This window comes from Scophthalmus maximus, chromosome 8 (genome assembly GCF_022379125.1).
Source record: "Scophthalmus maximus strain ysfricsl-2021 chromosome 8, ASM2237912v1, whole genome shotgun sequence".
In the NCBI taxonomy this organism is placed as follows: Eukaryota; Metazoa; Chordata; class Actinopteri; order Pleuronectiformes; family Scophthalmidae; genus Scophthalmus; species Scophthalmus maximus.
The window spans coordinates 21,993,805-22,013,782 of NC_061522.1; the positions used below are offsets into that span (position 1 = coordinate 21,993,805).

The 19,978-nt window shown below is 43.9% G+C and overlaps 1 protein-coding gene and 1 long non-coding RNA gene across 10 annotated transcripts in view; both read left to right on the top strand.

Annotated features, from left to right (window-relative positions):
• Positions 1 to 2,624: 2,624 nt before the first annotated feature.
• LOC118312636 lies at positions 2,625 to 3,866 on the top strand. The gene is made up of 2 exons (XR_004794262.2): positions 2,625 to 3,297; positions 3,522 to 3,866. It is a non-coding gene; the product is annotated as an uncharacterized LOC118312636 (long non-coding RNA).
• Positions 3,867 to 6,846: 2,980 nt separating this feature from the next.
• ctnnd1 (catenin (cadherin-associated protein), delta 1) overlaps positions 6,847 to 19,978 on the top strand; it is a 29,137-nt gene continuing 16,005 nt past the window's right edge. The window contains exons 1-10 of one of the 9 annotated variants that reach the window (XM_047333762.1): positions 7,027 to 7,223; positions 7,707 to 7,874; positions 13,625 to 13,772; positions 15,895 to 15,969; positions 16,061 to 16,186; positions 16,415 to 16,701; positions 16,847 to 16,937; positions 18,195 to 18,385; positions 19,054 to 19,309; positions 19,839 to 19,910. In XM_047333762.1, coding sequence (XP_047189718.1) covers positions 13,632 to 13,772; positions 15,895 to 15,969; positions 16,061 to 16,186; positions 16,415 to 16,701; positions 16,847 to 16,937; positions 18,195 to 18,385; positions 19,054 to 19,309; positions 19,839 to 19,910 — 1,239 coding nt within the window. In that variant the 5' untranslated portion in view covers positions 7,027 to 7,223; positions 7,707 to 7,874; positions 13,625 to 13,631. The other 8 variants (XM_047333764.1, XM_047333763.1, XM_035636600.2 and 5 more) reach the window with 8 other exon arrangements.

The window sequence follows — 19,978 nt, forward strand, 5'->3', positions numbered from 1 at the left end:
TGTATATATATATATATATATATATATATATATATATATATATATATATATATACACACACACACAGTATATTTAAGTTGAGAAATTTCAGTAAAGCACTGTATCCCAGTAAAGCACTGTATCCCACTCAGGGAAACTTTTAGATTTAATGAGACATTTTACATCGTACAAAGAAACATTTAGAAAAACTTGAATATCTCTTCTAACAAGCATTAAAAACGTTTGAATTATCAATACAATAGGAAAAAATTCAGAGTACTGTGATCTCTTTTCTCGTTTAGAAAAACAAACAAGAACAGAAACTTTTACAACGTGAAAAAAACAAACTTCGAGACTAAAACATCTGCACTATTATTCTTCTATAACATGGTTTCAGCCACTTTGGAGCCAGCGACTTCAGTCTTGGTGTTCAACTCCCTGCGGAGAACCAGTTTCCTACAGTGGATGAAGACATAGAGGGGATGGATAAACACCAGCAGTGTGAGGAAAGTCAGTGCAACGTCCACCTGAAACACACACAAAAAAATATTTACAGTATCTGATGTTAGTCACACTTTATTCTGTCAGCTTTATTTTACATGTGGGCCTATGGGTGGGTGACAAAATCAAGGGGAAAATCTGAATAGATGAGAAGAGAAATCAAAAAATTTGCAGACATTTCATCACACAGGTGCACTGCATCGTACAAGTGAGCAGTTCACATCTGACCGTTCTCTGTGGGGTTTATAAAAACGCTGGGCACGCCCTGTTTTATTCCGATACTGTATGAAGATGGCATAGGGAATTTGACCTTGACAGAGGCTTTAGTGTTCAGGCACGGATCATGGCACAACTTGAGTCACAAAGACACATAGCTGGACGTGTTTCAATAGGAACAGCAAATTAAGTGTCATCAGCATTTAGACCAGGGGTCTAATTGCCCTGGCAATTTTGTCTGGAATTTTTTTTCCCCAACATTGCCTATGCATCGCAATTTCAGGCTATTTAGATATTAAGTTGGCGGCGTCGCCGCTGTTGTTGTAGGAACAATGAACAGTGCTGTGTGATGCCAGCTTCTGCCTCCAAATTCTCACAGGGGCATAGCAACCATACAACACGAGAGAGAAGGAAACAACAAAGAGAAGGAAAAGGGACATGGAACTAAGTTACTAATAAGTTTCCTGTCCTCTACTTCTTACTTGCATGACATTCCTCTTATTTGCATTGCATTTAATGTTATAATCCATTCCATACTGTGAGCACACCTTCAGAAGTTGTTGCAGCCCAGCAGAACATGGACTAAAGATGACTAAATCATCTGCATACATAAGATGGTTGATGACAGAGTTACCAACAAGACAGCCTGTGCTACACCCATTCAATTGTTTTGAATGGGTCATCCATATATCCTCATCGGTACTCCTGGCAATAGCCTTCAAAAGCTTTGATACGTCCAAAATAGCGCCGGAAAAAATGATCACATCACACCCGTCCTTCACTCACTCCACTGGCTTCCTGTCTCATTCAGGATTGATTACAAAATCTCCCTACTCACCCATCAGTGCATCCATGGCAATACCCCTCCCTACCTCAAAGAACTACTCTCACCACAAATCTCCTCAACCAACCTCTGCTCCGGAAACAAAACCTTCATCCTTCACCCCTCCAGGACCAGGCTGCGCACCATGGGGGATCGAGCCTTCTGCTCAGCCGCTCCCCGACTGTGGAATTCCCGTCCAGACCACCTGAGGGCTCCACAAAGCACTCTCTCTTTTAAGAAGGGCCTGCCAGCGGCTAGCTGCCACCGAGTGACGAGCAAAAAGCTCTGTCACCTGTCACTCAAGTTTCCACGCCCCTAATTATGCAGAATTTCAAACCTTAATATAATATATTAGTTATAAAATTTAATGACTGCAGTTTATAGCACTTCTGCATAGGCTTCATTTCTCAGCCTCAGAGTTGGCCCCATGGGTAAAATGCACATCTCCCATGCGTTGAAACCAAGAAGTAAAAGGCGAACAGCTATGAAAATCATGACGACAGATTATGTACTCAAATGATTTAATCCCCTTAGTATTCATTCATTCATTCATCGTCTACCGCTCTATCCATTTAAGGGTCGCGGGGGGTCGCTGGAGCCAATCCCAGTTAACAATGGGCGAGAGGCGGGGTTCACCCTGGACAGGTCGCCAGCCTATCGCAGGGCCACATACAGATACAGACAACCATTCACTCTCACATTCACACCTACGGTCAATTTAGAGTCTCCAATGAACCTGACCCCATTCTGCATGTCTTTGGAGTGTGGGAGGAAGCCGGAGGACCCGGAGAGAACCCACGCACACACGGGGAGAACATGCAAACTCCACACAGAAAGGCCCTGGTTGAACCGGGATTCGAACCCAGAACCTTCTTGCTGTGAGGCGAAGGTGCTAACCACTACACCACCGTGCAGCCCTCCTTAGTATTTCGACTTGTTATAAATTTGTAAGGAGTAACATTTTTTTCCTGGATCACGGTTTCACATACTCATGTTGCTTTTATACACAGATGATGACTTTGCTGGGGGCACAGCTGAGGAAGCAAGGGTTGCTATATACTTGTTAATGATAATGTCATTCCATTCTGATAGATGTGAACACCCTGTATGTGTACCCTTTACCACACAAATCTAGAATATGATTGATTTAGAAATATATTTGGAAATGTTTTTAGTATGTAATCGCTGGACATCCATGATGATATTGATGATGAATTCAATCATATTCAGAACTCCGTGTAAGTATATACATTTTATGTGACATTTGATATTTTGAGTCATGTTGTCTGGAAGGGGCTCAGACAGATAACAAACCTAAAGCCCCACACTCTACTAATGGCCCACTTCAGGACCGTTAGTAGATGTTTTCACATTCACAAGGTATTTTTTCTGGCTGCTTTGTGAGGGTCTGCTTCCTGGGGAGGCAGTTGACGGCCCTGTCTAGGATGGAGAGATTCGTCTCTGATGGTGGGGATGTGGTGTCAAGACCAGGTTGTCTCCAAAACCCTTCACTTTACAAAAACAATTTCATACCTCTTTCACACCACAATTACCATGGAGAGGGTCTGATGATCGTGTAGTGACAGGTCGCGACCATAGATGGCGGTAGGGAGCGGTGCGCGCCATAAAACAAAGAAGAAGAACAGTGTAGTCAACAACAGAAAGCATGGTCGCCAGTCAGCAGTTACCGACGGAGGAGTTGAGCCTTCATTGCCTCCGTCATCGCGCAAATTAGCGGGTTCACCCGGGTGTGACGTTCACATCAATGCCGATTGGAGGTGAGCCGATTATTACCCGGGTCTATTGCAGAGTCATTTGACCCGGGGCTGAATGCCAATTAAAGGTTTTCACAATGCAGAAAACGCCGGGTGTTGGCGGGTTTTTTGGCCAGTGTGAAAAGGGCGTTAGTTTGTTTGTTAATTGTGATTGTTTAACACAACATGTGCGCTTGGACTACATTATTTTAAAGAAAAAGTAATATAAGTTTCTTCTGAATTTGCAGGTCAACTGCAGAGCCGGTGTCCTTCTATGATCACATCCTGATGTACTGTATGTCAGCAAGCTCTTTTGCATCAGCCCTTCAGTCTATGAAGGCAGAATCTTACTGGCTTGCTCAGACTACAACCACCACGTCCACAGACCACCCAAAGGAAGATCTGACAGCTCTACTCATATTAAAAGGATAAGACCACAGACCGAGAGGTGATGAATAAGGAAAGAAATCCTGCAACTACGATAAAAAATGTAATTTGTAGATCCAAATACATAAATCTACCTGAGTATTGTAAATATTCAACACGCCTACTTTGGATTTTATTCATGTGCAAAATAAAGCTTGACAATATCACATCATTGTCTACTTTGATAAATTTGTTATGCTTTTCTTTGAGATATTGCATCGGTAGTACTGAATCAGTGAATCTGACTAGCCCAAATGAATATAAATGTAATACCTTGAATTGATTAGTATATTGATAAAAAAAAGTATTCTTCACATTGTTGTATATTTATGCAATGAGAAGCCAATCACTTTCAAAAATACACTTTATTGCAAGGCAAATACTGAGGTAAAAACTAAATGGAAAAAAAAATATTGCACAGCAAACTATTTACATCTAGCAAAGGCAACTGAAGCTACACCTCTTTGACAGAAATCAGTGCAAGCAGTAGGTACCAACTGGCTCATTACATGAAGATCAGCTATGTCTTTGGCTCACAGGTCCTCAGGTGTCGGGCCAACATGCCGACCTCTGCCCCGTCTCCCACGGCCCCTGAAGTCCCAGGTAATAATGTGAGGCAATGGTAACTAAAAAACGCGTTTTAATCGAGCAATGTCGACAGTAGTCTGTGTTAGCTTCTTAGCGGTGGGAACGCCATGTTACGTACCTTGCCTGGCTTCGGTTGCCATGGTAGCCTGCCTAGGCACGGTGGGCTGGGAGGAACAGGAGTCGTTGGATTTTGAATTCTGAGACTAAGTCCACACTCCTCTCAATCCTACCGACTGCAGCTGAAAAGGCAGTAGGGGTCGCTAAATGAACTAGATTCTGTCTCATATGATCTTTCTCACATATTACTACCAGGATATATTGAACGATTCAGCAAATATGAAAAAAAGTTATTTTTGCAAATCCTACCTACTGAACCTTTAAGATGCTGTCACGCTATGAGTAGTGGGGGTTCCTGCAAATCAACAGAAAGTTTTTCTTAATGGTCTCCATTATCCTGTGATGTAACGAATCTATCCTGATAGGGGGCGGTCTCTTCCAGTATGATAACGCTTCCATCCACAGGCCAAGAGGAGTCACTTAAAAAATGAATTAGTATTAAAATGATGTGGCTTCCGCAGTGACTTGATGTTAACCCAGTTGAATACCTGTAGGAGAATTTGGACACTGTCTCCAACGCCATCACCTTTAAAAGAAACAAATGAGGCAGTGTCTTCTGGAGGAAAGCTGTTCCTTCAGTAGACACAAGAGATTTGTAGGAGCAACGTCCAATTTCACTGAAGCTGTTCTGGCACCACATTTTTGCCCATCACCTTACGCACCTGCTTATTTTAGTTTACCCTTTTATTCGTCTAAATTTTGTACATCATTTTGAAATGAATTCATTGTGTCAGTTTTCCACGAAGTGTATTCGTTCCAAGTCTGCGTCTTCCACTAGGTCAAAATATCAGCTTGTTATTGTCGGCTTTGATATTCAAACACTGTTTCTTTGGTAAAACAGAAAACTTTCTCAAGCACTCACAAAAAGGGGGTCTCCATCCAGGGTTAGGGTTAGGGGCATGCTGACTGCAGTCTGGTGATGTCTGTTGTTTCTTCCTATTAATTGGGAGGGGTTTTTTCCATCTCCTTTGTAGTCAAGTTCTGCTCATGATGGGAGCAGTTGGGTTTATTGTAAGGCCTCGATCTCAGTATGTAAAATGCCTTGAGATAATGTAAGTTATGATTTGGGGCTTAAATTGAATTGAATCCATACATTCTTCAAATCAGTGTCTTTTGGAGCTCCATCACAACCAAAAAAACCCTGTCCATTAAATTGTCCAAAAAGCCCATAGCTGTTTCTCATCATATCATTGTGCAGCAGATCCAAATCTCTTTTTTTGGATATAAATCTTCTGTAGGATGGAAATCAGTGGTGATTAGGACAAAAAATACAGAGGGAGTTCAGAATATTTGCTCATTTTCCTTTGCCTTCTACCTCTAGTTGTTTTAAGCATTGGAACATGTAAATAAGTCATTCTTAGATTTAAACCCTATGTTTTTCAAGTACAACTTTATGATTAATTGAGGACAGTCTGATCCTCCAGCCATGGTCTCCACAGCAGTGTGGTTGTTGAGGAGAACAACGGGGGTGAGTAGCTTTAGTAGTCCTGAAGCTGTTCTCTCTCTCTCTCTCTGTCTCTCTCTCTTCTTTCCTCCTGTCTCTCTTCTCCCCCTCTTTCTGCCCACCTCTCCCCTTTCCCCCATTTTTCTGCTCACCCCAACCGGTCGAGATGGATGGCTGCCCACAACTGAGTCCGGTTCTGCCAGAGATTTCTTCCTGTAAAAAGGGAGTTTTTCTTCTAATCCACATTAGCCAAGTGCTTGCTCATTGTGGAATTTTCCATGTAATATTGTAATATTGACCTTACTATTTAAAGTGCCTTGAGACAATGTATGTTGTGATTTGGCACGGTACAAATAAAATTGAATTGAACTGGTACTGTATAACAGATTTACCTGACAGTACCCTCCTCTTTCTTTCTCTTGATTCATTCAATTATTGGTTATATTGGTCAGCACCATGACAAAGGATTGTCTTGACTCAGTTAGGCCACACAGCCAACATTGAGTTGTGGTCAGAAAAATTGTTAAATGGTTTAATTTTATATTTGAACATAAATAAGCGTTTCTACAGCAGTCTTCATTTTTATGTTGAAAAAAGAACCGCTGAATTAAAACAAAATGTTCATGGTTTTGCTTTAACAGCACTTCCATTTAATGACCACACGAGGGCAGCATCAGAGCTGATATCTACGAGGAATTGACAGGACATTAAGGAATTTTTTTCCTTAATGGTGGAGGAAAATAAATTAACTAATATTTGTAATTGCTCGAAAATGGTTCATATGAGTGATAATCAGGATATATATATATATGTGTATATGTATATATAGAATATATGTATATATTAAAAAAAAAAGTTCAAGTTGAAGTGGTGTAGTCTTTTAACAATACCTATGAGATAAATTCGCGTATGATAACATAGTATCGCCTGTGTGCGCCCCTGGTGCTCCTCTCCTCTCTACTGTTTCACTCTGCTCGGTGCTCCTGTCCCCCCCCCCCCCCCCCCCCCAAGAGGAAGAGCAGAGACAAGTGAACAACAAGCCGAGGCAAAGGAGGATAGGAAATTGCATAGGTGGGTGTTTTCTCCGTCTTCATTGTGAGCGCTCTCGCCCCGCGGTGGACAGTGTGTTTGCTCCGTCTCGACCACGCTGAGGTGTGTGTTGTTGTTGTTGTTGTTGTTGTTGTTGTTGTTGTTGTCGTCGTCGTCGTCGTCGCCGCATCCCGACGCTCTTCTTCTCCGTGCCTGCGGATCGACGTGTGGATTGTGCGCGCGCGCACAGCGGCAGCAGGAGCAGTCGGCTAGACCAGGCCCGAATCCAGCTCCAGCCAACACTTGATGGACTTTGAAAAAGAAGCCCCAACAGTCTCCGGAACGGGTAACGGCTCGTCCTCTTTGGTGTCGCGTGTTGGCCGCGGCTGCCCGGGGAGCCATTGCGGTCGGAAAGAGGAGCAGAGGTCGAATTTAGCGAACTCGATCGTTGGAGTGCAGCGGTTGCGGGCTAGCCGCCGTAGCAAAAGCTAAGTCAGCTAGCGCTGGTGTGACCGACTCGTCAGCTCGGTGAACAGCTCGTGTTGGAGTGCAGCTCGGCCAAGAGTGCAGAACAACTCTTGACACGCGGTCACAAGTGGTCGATACCATGCATGTTTTGACGATAGTCTACCCCGCTAGCACGACACGGGCGAGCTGATATGTCCGTGTATTACAGGGACGTTGTGGACTGTGTGTGACCGGGAGGTGTGAGTGATTTCCGCGCGCTGCCTCTAAACGCCGAGCCGGGGGGGATTTCGTTCACATTTTCCGCCACTTTCGGCCGACCTGGGGTGCTTTTTCTTTTTTTTTCTTTTTTTTTGGAGGACAGGTGAGTTCACGCGGAAGTGACTGGGCCGGCCCGCCGCGTCGCACACCGTGAGTTGGGAGTCCAAAGTCCAGCCTCGGTTCACTCCTCAGTCTCCTATCGTGCGCCGTACCCGGAACGCCCACTCTCCCCCGGACGGCGGAGCTGCGCGGAGGTGACACTGCTCGCAAGGTTCGCCATTGTCCTACTTTTAGTTGTTTTTTTTGCCAGTGTGTGCGTCGATTTGTGTGTGTTTTGATGTGGTCTGCCAGGTGGAGGAGGGACGCGGGATTTGTGATGGTGGTGGTGGTGGTGGTGGTGTAGGAGCAGCGAGGACAAACGAAAGAACCTGTTGTGTGGGTCTGGGTGTGGTAAGGTTGCAGGCCTGTTTGTTGCTTCGTTATTCAGTCCCTGGTTTAAAAAGGTTTGCAACACAGACCACTGTCTCGTCTTACAGTTTCTTCAGTGTGAACGTATGCTGGATTACTCAGGGGAGGGGAGGGGAGGGGAGGGGGGGTGCTTTGTCTGCTTCAGTGGGTCACTGCCGGAGTGAGCCTGCTGGTTTCACTTTGTAATCGTGAGCTGTAGTTTCTGTGTGTGACGTTGAACATCATTGCACAAGACCAACAGACAGGCATGTCTGACTGCCTGTCCGAAGTGATCTCTTGATACGTATCCATACTGTCCGTTTCAGTACAGTATAGACATGCGTTCCAAAAGCCCTTTGGGCATGTCTGCGTTGACCTGCTGGGACAGAGATGGGAGAGATTGTGTGCAAGTTGGGACAAGCTGTCCGCTCAGAAATGTCCCCCACAGTAAGATGTTCAACCGAAAATCCAAAGTTGGACACTTCTTTTGCTGCCTAGAATTACTTCCGAGCCGTTTTGTCTGTGGGGTTGAAAAGTCTTGCTGCTCAGCCAGTTGGTTTAACCAAGGCTATCATTTGTGAACCGCTGTAATGACGGGCTTTCGGAGCACGCCACGGGTGTGTCCCTCTGACACACAGGAGCTGGGGTTTTCTTATATGCGCTCCTCCTCCCCGTCTGTGCTCCCTCTCTCTCTCTCTCTCTCATTCTTTCTCCTTTATCTGTCCTCTCTCTCCACCCCAAACGGTTCCACCGGCAGTTGTGTTTTGTATTTGAACAGTGAGCACGTCCGTACACTGTCCACGCAGATGGGTGTCATGTGAGGTGTGTGATAATGCAGACAGAGTCACAGGGTGAAAATCAAAGTGCACAGATTTCTCTGGAGCTGTACAGTACCCTCCCTCGGTGGTTAAACTTCCTGGAAACACTCTGTGCCAGTTTGTGTTTTTATGGTCCTCACTGCAGCGATATCACTGACTTCCTTGTTAAGAGGTGGTCACGTCCTGTTTGCAGTTCACTAGTAGTAAATCTTTACCCACTGCTATAGTTTGTGAGGCCAATTTTCCATAATAGGGATTCTCCAGGAATGTTCATATTGTTATATTTTTCCAAAAGTGTTTTGTCAAAATTGATGTAATGAGCTAAATTTAGTTACAATCAGAAAATTACTGATTTAAATCACAGTACACATGCGATGAGTTTAGTCTGTTTTACAGATGGATGCAGTCAGCTGAGTCAGTCTAATTCCTCATCGGTTTCATTACTTCATATGTTGACTTGTGATTAGCTCTGGTTACATTTGCCATAATGTGATTTAGCAAGGTGGTCAGGATATTGGTAGTTGGGGCTGGGTGTCACCACTGGTTTGATGATTGAATAAGTCCCGGAACACAAAGTCCAAGTTAGACTTGATTTTCGATTAGAGTCGGTATGGTTCCTGTTAGGGATGTTTCAGTTGCACTACCATTTTAGATGGATATGAAAGAGCCCCTCAGAGAACTAATGCTGTAAGGAACTCTCAGTACGCTCTTTGTCCACCGTGACAAGCCTCAATAGGTAACCCAATCCAGTTTATTAACCATGTATACATATCTTCAGTGCATTAAAAACAACCGCTTCAGATTTAAGTCAGTGTAAAATGAGACATACTGATTGTAAACCTCACTTATTCTGCAGGAAAACATATGGTTTGCTGTGATTGTAGCAGAGAAGAAGAAGAAAAATAACCGATGTGTGATGCTACATGTTTCATATCTGCATAAAGGCTAAGGATTGCCACTTTACTGAAATGTGTGTGATGGAAAACCTTGTATGGTTTTAGTGTACTAATGAGCCATTATTTCCAACATTGTTGTACAGGTTTATGTCCTTACAAATGAAAGTTGCAACATGTATTTGGGGGCACGCAGAGAATTGGATGGTTACTTTGACAATAATGTTTTTCCTGTGGGTTTTCTTTTGGAGATCGGTTACTGGCTCGTCAAATGCTTTCTGAGATTTTTGTTATTTCGAATACTTTTATTCCAACACCATATACATGGCATTGTTTTTGTCCAGCACTCTGCTGTCTTTTTTATAAAAAAAATGGCTTGGTGGTGCCAGTGGAGAAGCTCCCGCCATGTTTTCTGTCTGGCGTGGACAGATCTTGCTGCTTGAGAAGGCAGGACACGCAAGACCAACAGAGTAAACACTTCATGAATTCACAGACAAAGGTCATAGACTGTGTAAAGCATATTTATTCACCGATATTGGATCATTCAGATGAAGATTGATTTTCATGTACTAGTGCATGTACTTGAACCAATATTACAAAGGTTCATATTTTGCTGTCTTGTGTTACAGCTGCCTGCACTTTTCCTTACTAACTAAGAAGTAAATTGGTGTCTTGTAGATAGGACATCTGGCCTTGTCGAGGTCCCTGAACAATCTCTCTCTCTCTCTCTCTCTCTCTCTCTCTCTCTCTCTCTCTCTCTCTCTCTCTCTCTCTCTCTCTCTCTCTCTCTCTCTCTCTCTCTCTCTCTCTCTCTCTCTCTCTCTCTCTCTCTCTCTCTCTCTCTCTCTCTCTCTCTCTCTCTCTCTCTCTCTCTCTCTCTCTCTGTGTGTGTGTGTTAGTTTTTGGATGTGGGCCAACACACACACACAGGCCAAATATGCGTGTGACCATTTCAATTACCTGAGTCAGCAGAGCATTTGGGCAAGCCACAACAGCATTTTACCAAAGATTCCCCTCAGCTGTGTGGGTGTGTGGACTGGAAGAGAATACATGTCAGCCTGCCACAACCACCAGTGATTAAGTCGCTGAAGTAGCAATGATAGCATATGATAATAAGGGAACTCGCTGCAGGCCCAGTACTCAGTGGGCGCTGGGTGAAAAACTGACTATGGGTGTGTATAGTATGTGTACATCTGTGTTGTGTGTGTGTTGGCTCGGGATGCTAAGTGGGTTAGCAGTGTAATGCCACGGCTATCCCATTAGCAGATACGATTTAACGTCGCTAAATGGACTTACGATAGATTAATGATTAATGGCCGGTAATTACTTGGCTAAAGCCATTTAGAACTCTCACAAGCAACAGCGCCCTGCCACAAGAATGTCTGCGGTGAGACTCGCATAGCTGTAGAGGTTCTGTGTGTCTGTCTGTCTGTTGGACTGAGGTACAAGAGGTTGTCTTCTTCTACACTCTCAAAAAGTGTTGATGTTTTGACAGAGGCGCAAAGAACACCTCAGACTGTGGTACAGTCACTTCTCTAATGTGTGGTGTCAGCACTTCGTCTTCCAGCATCATTCAATGTAAAACCTGATCACTGGCTGCGATGTAGGCAAACACGGCAAACATTCATTGGTGCTCTCCTGCCAGATTTAGTTACCTTTGTTGTTTGAGCTAAGAGCTGTTGATATGTTAAAGTTTTGATTTTACTTTGAATGCACTCAGAGCTTGTACACAGAGTTTACATAAACCCACTAGTAACCTCTTCAAAGCATCAAAGCAGTTTATGTGCATTATCCACTGAAGCACTAAGCTGGTTTGTGGCCGACCGCCCTGATTTGGTCAGAGCTCCCACTCTCCCTTTTCCAGGACTGAAGTGTTTGGCTGGAAAGAAAGAAACTTTGGTGTGAGAGAAGGATGAGAGCTGTGCAATGAATGAATGAAGGGCTCCCTTATTAGGACAGCTTCCAAGATCCGAGACAGGATATGATACGCTAAATCTCCCTGTGGAATGTATGACAATGGCTGCGTGTGTGTGTTTTTGTGTGGCTAATGCATGCTTTTGTCCACAAATGTGTGTTTTATTTTCCACACAGATGGAAAGAAACGAGCAGTGGCGTTAACTGAAAAAAAAAAAGTGCCACGATTCCGTTTGAGTATTGAGGATAAAGTCAACATCAGGCACAAACCTTTATTTTGTTTCTGACCCACATATACACTTAGATGGATGTGATAGACAAATCTTTGTTCACTCTGACAGTCCTGTCTGTGCGGATGGAGAGCAGATTTGATCTACATGAGTCAGTGAACTTTGAAGTAGCCCTGGTTTGGAGATGAGCCACGCTCATGTCATCCCGTTGTTAGACAGACGGTGCTGAAGTAATCTTCCCCAGATTCCTCATTCCTTGCTCAGCAGCATCCCTGCTGAGGAGAAGGTCTCTTTCATTGCCTTCATTTGGGTTGGAGTGATGTTGCCTCTGTAATATGCGATTAGGGCCCGAGCACAGTTGTGCTCGGGCCCTAATCGCATATGGGAACAGACTGGACATTCGGACAGCAGGACATTCGGTGCACCGCTATTTGAAAGGTCAAGTCATTGATCAAGCCCTTTACATTTGAATACTTCATTAAACTCTCCATGTTAGGAAAGTGGACTTTTGGTAGAAGGAGCAGATGTTGTCAATATGAGAAAATTTGTTGATAAATAGATTGAATAAAACCTTGATAGATAAACCAAATCTTTTCTTCTGAATCTATCTGATATCAGTATAGTTTTATTCTAAGTCAAATAAATGTCAAGTTTTCAGGGTGTTAAAGTTATGCCCTCAAATAATAAATCTGAGATTTTTATTCATTCATTTATTTTTAATAACTGAGGATTTCATGAGGCTAAAACACTTAAGGCTCTTAGCTGTACAAGTAAAACTATAGCTGGCACATGGTTCAATCAATAAATTTTGTTTCCTAACTAGCTGGGAATAGTAATTGTCATTACTATTTAGCAGAATAAAGAGACGTGCAATTTCTCTCTTCGTGCAGCTTTTTGTCTAGAGTCAAGATGTTGTACCTTCGTCTGCTTCATGTTTCGGTTAAATCCAGGAAATGTAGGGCTGACAAAACCAACATTGCCTCTGAATCACTGACTAAAAGCTAAATGCATAATAAACAGGGTCATTGACCAGAGACAGTAGCAGCAGCCGGGCTATAAAGAAACGGCCTACATTTAATCTCTTGTCAATGCAAATGGATGGTGTGAAGACTAAATGGCGTACATTCTAACGAGTTAACGAAGTACAGTAGAAACTATGCTCTCGCATGTCTGCCTTCCCGACCTTCTCTGCTTCCTTTCAATTAAGAAGTGCTAACAAGCGGCACACACTGCAGTCGAAAACGTGTTGTAACCGTCTATCGTCATGTATTTCACTTTCCTTCTATTTTTAACCCAGCGTAGCAGAAGGTGAAGAAAATGCTCAGAAATGCTGATGCTCATCTCACATTGAATTTGAACTGGATAATCACTCACGTGCTGACATCATTCCTATTCCTTGTTGTGTTTCTTGCTCTTGTTCTGTCCGTAGTCACCTTTTCTCAGTATCTGCTACTTTAGCTGCCCAGTTTGTTCTTGCCTGGCTCATTTATCTTCCCTTGCTCTGTCTCCCTGCGTCAGTCCCTGCTGCTTTTTAACACACACCATCTTCATTAGCACTCCTGCAGTTTGTGTGTTCCCAGATCTACGCCGTGCCAGGGCCCTTCTCTTTATCTATGAACTAGCGTTTTTCAGTCCTGATGCATGTTTTGTTCTTTCATGAAATCTCGGTGACGGTTAAATCTCCTCTCTGTCCTTTCCTGTCCTGTGCTCTGCTCTCAGCGTGTGAATGGAGCAGTGTGCGAGTACAGCCTCCCTCTTGGCCTCGGTGCGGGAGCAGGAGAGGCAGTTTGAGATGCTGAGCCGAGCTCTGGAGGAAGAGCGGAGGTCGTGCGCTGGCACCCTGCCCCGCCCCCTTCCCAACATGCAGGTAAAGGGGAACCACCCCCCCCCCCCCCCCCCCCCCCCATCCTCGCCCCACCCATGCACACTTTCCATCGAAAAAGCCCCGCGGATTCACCCTTCCTTGCTCCGAGGGAGTCCATCCAATGTCATCTCCATGGTCACCCCGTATCCCCTCAGTGTGGACTGGCTGGATGGCAGCTGAATGTAGAAAAAACTTGGGGAGGAAATGCCGCCTCTTTGTTCGTTTTAATCAAGCCGGACTTTTAAGGCTCACTTGAAATTGAGCAAGTTTTGGAAGTTAAAATTTGATTCAAGGACCGTCCAATAAAGCCTTCCTGATGATGTCATTCACACCCTCCTCACAGCTTTTATCATTCATTGTCAATCATTCTCCATCGCTTCATCAGAAACCACCCATTTCTCTTTCAAAGTCTTCCCCTCATCATCATCATCATCATCAAATCCCTCCACTGTCCAACAACACCATCACCCATCATGTTTGTTGTGACTTGTCCATGGGCTTTTGCATGCAGAGAGACGTCTTGCTTGACATTTAATTTGGTGTGATATCGTACTTTTCCTGGACGACGATCAAGTGTTAACCTTCGTAGCTGCATTGTGCCAACCAGCTGGTTTATACAGAATCAGATTATTCTGGTGTCAGTGGGGTGAAGTCTATTCAGTCCTGTTTCAAACTCTCGATTTCGAGTCGGTGTCATATCAGAAACGTGTTCGTCTGTTTGCCTACACGCCCTCCATGTCATGAGTCAGTTAGCCATTTCAGAGTGTGACCTCATAGACAGACATGCAATAACACACAAACACCCACGCTCTCTCATTCTTTTGCTTCCTTATTGACACACGCGGTCATTACCGAGCATGAATAAGTAGGCTAACTCATGTACACGTACACACACGTACACACGTACACACGTACACACGTACACACACACACACACACACACACACACACACACACACACACACACACACACACACACACACACACACACACACACACACAGGCTACACACGCATGCACGCACACACACACAGGCTATACACTCTTTTGGCCCGGAGGCAACCTTTGAAATACACTCTTCATAAACAACCAGGCTCTCCCACTCACTTTCCCTCCGGTATTTTGTCGCTCTTGCATGTAGACTTAAAGCCACCGGGCAACACCCGATTCCCTGTGATTCTTGTAGCAGACGAGAAGCAGAACTATCTGTGTGTGGAGTGAGCTTGTATTGTAGTGACATCAGGAGAGAAACGTAGCTTGTGCTGGTTCTTATCTCTCTATGTGTTTACATAGCCCAAAGGCTTCAGCATGCCTATGCCACTCTCCCAGGCAGCGCAGCACAACCTCAGTCATCTCTAACAGGTTCCCACACGCTCACATCTGCCTGCCACTTTCTATTATTCCCTCTGACTGAGGACTTATCTGCACCAAATGAGTGCGTTCAGTCACCTTGTTTTTATTTTTTAAATTTGAGAACAACTTTTCTGTTAGTTGGCAACTGCAGGGGGAGTGGTCCCCTCCCCCCTGGTTGTGCTCCTGTCGCAATCCTGTCAAATTGTGGAGATAAAACTGCAGAGAAGGCCGTAGAGATACTCAGAGCTCGCCCTGTGGCTGGAATGGGAAGTGCACCACACCCATCACCGTTCCTTGGCAGGTGGTGACCACACACAAGAGAAACAGGTTTTATCTCTCTGCTTGGTGCTCTGTGTGTGTGGGTCATAATTCATTTCATCACTGACTAATTTTGTTCATCTGTTCATTCAACTGTCATACAATCCATGTGGACTTTTCATTTTTCAAAACACACTGCAAAGTACGAACCAAGGCACCAAACCCTCACATATTTCCACCTTATATTTTAAAAGCTGCATACTTGAATTATTTCTTGTCAGGCTGTCATTAGGTAGTTATGTTATTTTTTCTTTAAGCTTCAATGTAACTTTAAGTGGGTGACATTAAAATTCAAATGAAAGTTGATGACGGTCGTTGCTTAAACTTAAACTTTGTCACCACTGCAACATGAGTAGCTTATCACTCTGGAAAAGTTCAACTGCCCAGTGGCTGGTGGGTTGTCTCTGTGTGCTGTCTGGTGGATCCCTTCATGTGTATTTCTGTCTTTGGGCAGAACGGCCGCCTACCTTGTGATGCGGACATAGAGAGGCTGACACTGAACGAGGGTTACATCAACGGGACACATCACGTAAGCGTCTTGATTTCACTTGTTTAATTTTTAACCTGGATACCCCAAGTGAAACCTCTATTTGTTATTTCTGAAATGTGATAATGTGTAGTTCAGGATGGAGCCTGGTCAGGTGGTGCAGGAGACGTTCACGGTGGAGGAGGAACCCCAGGAGTCTGCACCCGTTGTCTCAGTGGAGACCAGTGACGATGGAACCACTCGGCGCACAGAAACCACGGTAATAATTAGATCCAAATGTAAAAACTTGCTGCAAAGTGTGTATTGTACAGGACCGCCGAAGTGCAAGAGTGACATGCTGGCAGAAATGGTTACAAATAAGTTTTGTCTTTTACAATTTACTGGAAGATTTCCCTTTAAATTTAATCTCTATAAAATACAAAATTCATGCTTGTAAATATTCAGTAGCAACATCCTGTCTCCTGCCACATGTCTTCTGCTCTTTAAGGTAAAGAAAGTAGTAAAGACGACAACCACTCGCACAGTCATCCCCTCAGTGTCCGACACACTTTCCCTGGATGGTGGGGGTTCAGTGACGGGTATGGGGGGCTTCACTGCTCCCATGGACCGCGTCTACAGGCAGGGACCCAACGTTGGAGTGCCTATGGACTACCCCACTCACACCGTGCCCCGAAATTATCCCTACGGACCCCCAGGGGGTTATGATGAATACCCCAGTGGACCACCATCCTACACAAGCCTCAGCAGGGGCGTACGCATGGATGATCGTTACAGGTGCCATGTTTGTTGAAGATTCATGTTTATGTTACCACAGCTCGTGTAGGATTCAAGCCGTCGAGGAGGAGTAGACAATACATTCAGCCAGTATTTCCACTCTTTCCTGTCTCTTTCTCAACCTCTGCTTCCTTCCCTTCTCCAGACCGGTCCATCCAGATGGTTACAGAACTCTGGATCCAAGCTACAGGGCCACAAGCAGGAACCAGCTGGAAACCTACGCTGCTCAACCACAGGTATGTTCAACAAGCATTGCATCATTGCATTGTTACTTTCCTTTTAGCAGGATTATAACACTGTCTGCTGGATACACTGGTGTTTTGGTGGTGCTGTGTTTTCTTGCTCTAAATTAAGACTGGAATAAGATGTCAGTAAGTAGACAGGTTTTCTGTAGAGGTGGGAATCTTCAGGCACCTCACGATTCGATTTTGATTCAGAGGGCCACGGTCCGATTATAAAACGATTATGCATCGGAAGTTTTTTTTTCTTATAAATAATGATCAATGGAAGAGATATGTCCACTGGAAGGTTATATTTGCCAATATATTTCCCAGCAAAATAAAATAAAACAAGGCCTGTCGCAGCATCCTTGTATTAAAAAAAAAACATTTCACCGTTTTGTGAATTTGCAAAACCTTTAAAGCTGCTCTTGTACACAAATAAAGACTTCTCTTTCAACTAATTCCCCGTTATGGGCAGTGAGTATAGAATACCTGGGACAAAAAAAAAAAATACAATTAATTGTAGCCTATATGAAAATCAAAACAGCTTTCATAAAAAAAACCAACATGGAAATTTGTACCAGCTCTCCGACAAAAATATTGCTTTCTGTGGAATATGTGGTAAAACCATAAACCCCCAAAAAATAGGGCACAATTCAATCATGATCGGAGTGCAATATAGCAAAGGTGCTTAGCTGGTGGATGCTTGACCTGTAAGCAGGGGGAGGCTATGTGCTCCGCTACGTAGAAAAGACTCTTTCTGACACTGCTGCCTGGAATGCTCGCGTATCTCTTGGCCAACTTGAAATTCGGAGGACACAAGACGAAATGCATCCATACACTAGCTTTTCATGCAGCGGGTGCTGGTCGAATCATTTCGGTCGGTTGCTCTTGTTTAGCCATGTTAAATAGCCTACAACGTAAACGTTACGCGCATGTTCTCTACGTCCGTGAAGGTCAGCCATAAGGAATGTAGCGGACGTCAGAGGGACGTGTCTAATGTGCCTCATTCGCTTGCAGCGGTCCATTCTGTGATGTTAAGTTGCGTCTTAATGTTGAAAATTGAATTTCGATTATTATTTTTCTGCATCGAGACATAATCGCTCAAAAGAGAATCACGATGCATCTAAGAAATCAATTATTTCTCCCATTTTCTGTTTGGCTTGTAGCTTTCATTACTTGACACTAATAATAATAATAATAAATTTCATTTATAGAGCACTTTTCATTGCTTAAATCAATCTCAAAGTGCTAACTCCTGCCTCTGTGTAGGTTGGCCGTATGGGAAGTGCTATGGAGCTTTCTGCCATCCCGAGGTTTGTTCCAGAGCCTTACGGTCTGGAGGACGATCAGCGCAGCATGGGCTACGATGAGCCTGACTACGGGATGGGACACCCAGTGCACTTCAGCACTGTGCCCCGCAACCACCATGCATTCTCCCATGGCCCTCCACGCCGGACTGGGTAAGTAATGTGTTTTTGCGGTGACTCATCTGTGTTATAGGGATGACAAAGAGTTTGATGTATGTTCCATTAGTATGTGTCTGTAAATCATGTCTGAAAGTGAATTGCTCATGATTTCTTTCTTCCAAATTTACTTAAATGCAAGAAAAAAGGATGAGAATTTCTTGGACCAAAATAAGAGAATTTTTCATATCACCACTCATTCATTATTTATCTAGTATAAAATCTTAAAATTACTCTTTGAACCTTTTCTAAGTAAACACGTACATTCTCACTAAATGTTATGCTTATGCACCTTAAATTCCCAGGACAACAATTACTAGGAGTGCTCGGAGAGAGCATACCTCCGCCAAATGCTAACGTCCTATCTTGGTTATATTAAATAATGTGAAACAAATTCCTTAATCTGCCCATTTATCTGGATTCGCTCCATAATGTAATGGGTACTTCCTTGGTTCAGGCCCCGCCCCTCCACAAAATGTCATGGAAATCAGTTTGGTTGTTTTTGCGTAATTCTGCTAACAGATAAACAAATGCTAAAAAATCGAACATTCTTGGCCGAGGTAACAGTGAAAACTCTGGTATCTGATTTACCTCCGTTTGTGTTGATAGATGTCTGTCGTCAAAAAGTGTGTACATTCAAATATGCTCCTCCCATTCCACCGCAGGAGTTATGAGGGCACCTTGGACGGTGACATGAGCGGCCCGGGGGACATGTACTATTGGGGTGGTGGAGCACCACTGGCCCAGGGGGAAAGAGGAAGCATGGCGTCGTTGGACAGCACCCTGAGGAAAGGTCCCGGCCCAGGTAGCTGGCGTCAGCCCGAGCTGCCAGAGGTCATCGCCATGCTCAATTACAGACTCGATCCCGTCAAGAGCAACGCTGCTGCATACCTGCAGCATCTCACCTATAAGAATGATAAAGTAAGAGATGCACATTGTTTTTAATTTACTGCTTTTAACCAGAGCAAGTCTAAGTATGAGTATGTTGTCGGGAGTGTGATGGTGAAAGACACTTCTCTTAGGATTGAAGATGATAATTTATATATGATAGTAGACAGTAACAGTTTTACTAAAATTGGACTAAGATGTAGAGTTAGGTGGATGGGTCAAAATCCTGATTCAGGGTGTAGATAGTGGAGAATATTTTGGTATTTTTTATGAAGTTGGATGATGAGAGGTGATTCAGGGTGTTTTAACTAAAAAAGAAAAGTTTATTTTTGAAGCTACTTATCAATTAGCGAGAACAACTTTGATTTGTTTAGGAGACCAGAGCTATAACTCCGCAATGTAGTTGAGCTTTACAAATATCAGCGGTGATACAGCAAAGGATAATATAGAGGGAGTTTGGCCTTTAGAGTTTACAAGGATTGTCCAGGAGATCATTCTTATTTGCTCAGACTTGACTTGATCATCATCCACATCGACCTACATTGATCCTCTCCCTTTCCAGGTGAAGTCGGATGTCCGTCGTCTGAAAGGCATCCCAGCGCTGGTTTCTATGCTTGACAACCCAAACAAAGAGGTCAGTTCGCTTCCCCCCCCCCCATGGATTTCAGTTTATTTTTGACTTGACTGTTAGCAGTGTGCTAT